At 42.6% G+C, this 6,000-nt stretch overlaps 1 protein-coding gene across 1 annotated transcript in view; it reads right to left on the reverse strand.

Moving 5' to 3' along the window:
- Window positions 1-3,056, reverse strand: part of Ulk4 (unc-51 like kinase 4) — a 539,981-nt gene extending 536,925 nt beyond the window's left edge. The window contains 2 exon segments of the mRNA XM_077795670.1: window positions 120-302; window positions 2,981-3,056. Of these exon segments, the coding sequence (XP_077651796.1) occupies window positions 120-257 (138 nt within the window). The 5' untranslated portion in view covers window positions 258-302; window positions 2,981-3,056.
- Between the last annotated feature and the right edge of the window lie 2,944 nt (window positions 3,057-6,000).

Consider the following 6,000-nt stretch of genomic DNA (forward strand, 5'->3'; position numbering starts at 1 on the left):
AACCCATCCAGGTGGGAAATGTGGCATTTGACAAAAGGAGTTCAGTAGATTCCATTCATATGCCACATTTGCTTGGTTGTAGCTTCGTCCCTCCTCAGATGAGAACACACTTGACTCACCCAGTTGGTTATTTCAGGCCTTTTGCACTTTTCAGTACAAAGAATCGCCACAAAATTGATTGTTCCCTTCCGTCGCCCTTTGTAGACAACAGTCTTGCTTCCTCTGCCAATCTCCTCATACAGAATAAAGTTTTCCATCTCTGGTCCAACTTCTTACATATGATAAAACAGCATCTTTAGCTCCTAAATAGTAAATAAAAATGGAATTTATAAATGTAAGCTAGCTTCACGATTAGCACAGAATAATTATTGAAGGATAATATGTTAGTAAACCTAAATTCTATAAACTCAAAATTCACCTTTTATAGAATAAACAAAAGCTAAGGAAAAGATAAAAGGAAAATTCACAAACCAATATTCAACTTCCTATCAACAAGAGCTGAAGAAAAATAGTGCAGATAAGTCATTTTGAACATAAGTAAACAAATTCAGAATGGATGTTTTTCTCCAATACATCTTGATATCTTTTTTACCATGAAAACCTGGTACAATGCAAAGATCAAGTCAACGTTTACTTTCCACATTTTTATTGGTACATCATGGTTGTATATAATGGTAGGATTTGTTGCTACATGCACACAATATAACAATGTAATTTGCCTAATATTGTTTCCCTGTATTTCCCCTTTCCCTCTCCTCCCTCCCTTTCCTCTATTAATCTCCCTTGTCATGAGATTCCCCCACCAAAACCTTTTTCCTTTCTGGCTTCCATCTGTAAGACAAACATACAATTTCCCACTTTGAGTTTGAAGTATTTCACTTAACATTCTCAAGTTCATCCATTTTCCTGCGAATGACAATTTCATTCTTTATGGCTGAATAAAACTTTGTGTATACATACATTTTCTTTATCCATTTGTCCACTGACACCTAGGTCAGTTCTATACTCAGCTACTGTGAATTGTGCTGCTATAAACATGGGTATGCATGTACTATTATTTAATTCTTTAGGATAAATACTCAGGAGTGGTATAGCTGGATCACATGGTGGTTCCATTCCTAGCTTTTTGCAGAATCTCCATACTGATTTCCATAGTGGTTGTACGCCAATAATGCCAAAGTGTTCCTTTTTCTACATATCCTCTCTAGCATTTTATTGTTTGTATTCTTGATGACTGCCATTCTGACAGGTGTTAAGATGAAATCTCAGTTGTAAAAAAAAAAAAAAATGCAGAAAGTTAAAAAAAATAATTTCTGTTCAAAGGACCCTATCAACAGAAAGCCAGTGAATGGGAAAATGTTTTTCAAATCATACCTGATATTAATACCCAGAACATATAATGAACTCCAACAAAAATTCAAACAAAGGCAAAAAATATGCATATACATTTCCCCAAAGACAATAAACCAATTGTCAACACATAAATGTTCAACATCACTAATCTTTGGGGGAAAGTAAATCAACTGAGAGCCAGGGGCAGTGGTGCCACCTGTAATCCCTTTGTTACCAAGGCTGGCCTCGAACTGGGCAATTCTCCTGCCTCTGCCTCTGAGTGTGGCTTACAACATTCAAGCAATTCTCTCTCTGGAGCTGTTTCTTAGAGTAATATGAATTTGATCATAGGCAATGCCTACACCTATAGTCCCAGCTACTTCTTGTGCCCAGGAGTTTCTGACAACCTTGGCAACACAGGGAAACCATCTCAATTTAAAAAAAAAAAAAAAAAAAGATAAATTTTAAACTTATGTTCCAAGTTTGAAGTTTCAAACTTTAAGGTTATTCTTAGTCCAAAAACATTCCCCACGGAAGACTTCCTAATGCACTTTTTAAAAAATCTGTTAACTCCTTACATGTAAAATAAAATGCAGAAAACTCCACAACATAATAAATATCTTAATAAATTATGAGGAACACCCTGGTAATTACCACCCAGGGAAGGAAACGGCACCTTGCCAGCCTCAAAAGAAGCCCCTCAGTTAGCCTATCCGAATCACAACCAGTTCTCCAAAAGTAACCACTCCCCTGACTTTCATCCTCCACTTCCTTAGATTGCTCTATAAATCTCACCCAAGTGTGTTCTTCCCACAGTTTATTCTTCCTCATTTCCTCAAAATGTGGTGCATCTTCTGTGATTTCTTAGATCTACAAGTTCACTCAGGAAACTTCTGAGAAGCCAGAAATCAGAGCCACTTACACACGTGCATTCAGTGAACATTGAAACAGATCACGTGATGGGAACACGCAGGTAAAAATCACCTCACCCTGACTTGAAAGTATCCGCTTCACCTGGGAAATCAACAGAAACGCAAATCCTCGGGCGCCTCCCAAATGCACAGCATCTACTCAAGAGGCGAGGCCCGCAGGGCGGTTAATACACAGCCTCTAGGCGACTCAAGGCATGCCCAGGTTTGCAAATCAACCTTACACGTGGACTTAACAGGCAGCACTACTGTGCTAACCACTCACAGGTGATCCTCTTCGCAGCCCTTTACAGACTGATGAAGCGCAGGCTTGGAACCACTACGTAATGACCAGCCCCTCGTGGCCCGAGCAGCTTCTCCCGCCTCCCAGGTCGGTGAACATCAGCCAGCCAGGACAGTTTGGAGCCCTGGAAATGCTGAGGGGCTATTAAGACGCGGCCGCTCTGAATTTTAAGAAGTGGTCCCGGTATCGCCGGAACCAAAGAGCACCTTGGTCCTGGAACAGGTGACCCGTATGTCCCGAACCAAAGCCCCATGAAGTTGTGTAGAATTTTAGTTCAATAACTGCAAAACAGACAGCAGAGAGAGGCCTAGTGGTCGCGGTGGGCGAAGGCTCAGGAGAGGGCTGCCAGACCGCGCCCCTCCAGGTCCATACTCTTTTCACGTCCGCTAAGATTCTAGTCTGGACTCGCAACCACTACAGCCACTACCTCACGCACCTGGTCGCTGGATCCGGAGAAGGCGCCAGGCCACAGGACCGCTTGCTTGAGTGGGCGCGCCTTGGCCTTGGGGTGGAGCAGTCCACTGGCCCACTACCGGGGGGGAAAAAAACAACGAAGAATGACGGAGGTGCGGATGCACTCTCTGGCCCAGCTCCCCTCCGCATTTGGATTAGCCCGCGCTGTCTCCAGGGCAGCACGCAGAACGCCGGAAGAACAGCAGGGAGCTCACTGGTACTCAGTCTCCTTTCCCATTGGCCGGAGCACGGAAGTGAGGGGCCACCAGGCAGCCTCCCTTAACTTTAAGGACCTCACACCCTACCCTAGGTGAAACCACGGCTGGAGACCGGGGTGAGACATGCTAGAGAAGGAGGGACTCACAATGGCAGCTTACGGGTTTGCAGGCCGATCACCCCCTCAGCATTTAGATTCGCCCGCGCGTATCCATGGCAGCACGCAAACGCCGGAAGGAAGGCGGGGCGCTAACGGACCGAGCCTTATAGTTCCTAGTGACTGAAATTGCAAGGCCCCGCTGCGTGTTCAGTCTTAACAGGTCGCGCAACTGGGCTGTGGTACAGGTAGATCTGACCTGTCTGGACAGTTGTTCCAGAGTTGGGGGCCGTGGAGGCCTGCCTTCACTGTCCTCCAGGAGCTGAGGTGTACGTGTCCCATAGTCCGTGCAACTGAGCGCTCAAAAGCGGGTTCCTCACCCTTGAGACAAGAAAAGGCTGTGGAATATCATCCTAATTTATAGATGAGGAAACCGACCACTTCTTCTTGAGTTGATGGCTTAATAAACAACGCTCCACGCTTTCAAATTCCCGCCAACCAGACACGTGAGAACCACCTGCCCCTCTTCTGCCTCCTTCCACCCAAGATAGCGCAGTGATTTTCAAACTTGAGCATCAAGATCACCTGGAGCACTAGTTAGTTAACAAAACACAGCTTTCCAACTTCATCCACAGAAGTAATGATTCTGTAAATCTAGGGGCTAAATATTTACACTTCTATCAGATTATCAGGAGATGTCAATATTGCTAGTCAAAGGCCACACTTTGTAAGCCAATAACCATTCTCTGGTCTCAGGTGAATCATGTCTCGTATTATTTTCCTTCAGACCCTTTCTGCCTTCTCAAGAATCTTACCATTTTGTGCATTTTAACAACTTTGGTATGGAAAATATTTCTTCCTGGACCACTCCCAAATTAGCGAATACAATATTTCAGTTTATTCCGAGTTTTGATAACTAAGAGTTTATTTAGAAAAAGTATTAAATCATGGGGACTCTTAGCCTGGTTTCCTTGGATGCTTCCAGGTAATTCATGAACCTGCTAAGACAGGTAAAATTTTTGTAAACGTGTACATTTTTCTGACTAGAGTCCACAGGTTTAACAGAGGTGCTAATGACCCAGAAAGATTTAAGAATTCCTGCTACAGATAATTTTAAGACAGTATCAAAAAGATAAGCTGAAAAACACATGGACATGACTCAGTGGCTACTTCTGGTCCAGACTTTAACAAACTAATTAATCTTAAAAAAAAAAAAAAAAAAAAAAACAAAACAAAACTTTGAACCCGGCACAGTGGCGGACTCCTGTAATCCCAGAGGCTCAGGAAGCAGAGCAGGAGGATCAGGAGTTCAAAACCAGCCTCAGCAATGGCAAGGCACTTAGCAACTCAGACCCTGCCTCCAAATAAAACACAAAATAGGGCTGGGGATGTGGCTCAATGGATGAGTGCCCCTGAGTTCAATCCCTGGTACCCCACTGCCCACCCAAAAAAAGTTGAGTACTGAACAGTCAACAGCTGAAACATGTTTTAAATTTCTTAAATTCACTAATTGGACACAGCGGTGCATGCCTATAATCCCAACTACTTGGGCAGCTGAGGCTCAAGGATCTCAAGTTGGAGGCAACCTCAACAACTTGGTGAGACCTGTCTCAAAAAACAAAAAGGGATGAGGATGTAGCTTAGTGGTAAAGTGACCTTGGGTTCAATCCCCAATACAAAAACAAAAAAGAAAAAATGTCAAATGCTTTCAAATGGTGAGTATCTCGGTCAACCTTATTTTCTCAGAAGCCCCTAATACATCATCTTCCTCGCCTCCAGATTAACATATAGAATGTCTTCATTCAACACAGGAATTTCTTAAGGACAAAGCATTGTGTTAGATGTTGCATAAGAGGAGAAAAAAATCATTTATTTTAATTCATACAAAGGAGTGTATCAATAATAATAATGCATTTAAAGTCATCAAAAAAATTTTTGAGCCAAAAAATAAACTCATAAAATTCACTTGAATCCTGAAGAGACATTAGAACAAAACATACATTTTGAAGACTGAAGGATTGTAGGTATTCAGAGTGGGCCCCCAGAAAGACACTCTACTTCCACTTAGAAGGGAGACAAAACAAAACACTTGGGAAGGGCTGTGATTGTCTTCACAAAATAATTTGGACTTGAAGTTCAATAGGAGGAGCTGAACATATGAATTTACCATGAGGCCTCCCAAAACCTCACTGAAATGATTGAGATTGAAACCATCAGGGCACTTAGGAACAAAGAAGGGAACCATCCTTAGATGAAAATTATGAGGCACATCTGGAGCACAGAAAGGACAAACAGGATCCATAGCAGAGGCAATCCCAACTCCACCATTAAAAATCTGAGGACCTAAGCACTTAATCCTTTTCTTGATAATGGATGAAAGGAAAGCAATCTTGGGGGCTGGGGATGTGGCTCAAGCGGTAGCGCGCTCGCCTGGCATGCGTGCGACCCGGGTTCGATCCTCAGCACCACATACCAACAAAGATGTTGTGTCCGCCGAGAACTAAAAAATAAATATTAAAACTCTCTCTCTCTCTCTCTCTCTCTCTCACCTCTCTCACTCTCTCTTTAAAAAAAAAAAAAAAAAAAAAAAAAAAAAAAAAAAGAAAGGAATGCAATCTCCACTATCAAGAGACCTCATCACCCAGGGCAGTGGCTCATGCAGTAACTTGCTTTATTTATTTATTTAGGTA

This window comes from Urocitellus parryii, chromosome 3 (genome assembly GCF_045843805.1).
Source record: "Urocitellus parryii isolate mUroPar1 chromosome 3, mUroPar1.hap1, whole genome shotgun sequence".
NCBI classification, from domain to species: domain Eukaryota; kingdom Metazoa; phylum Chordata; class Mammalia; order Rodentia; family Sciuridae; genus Urocitellus; species Urocitellus parryii.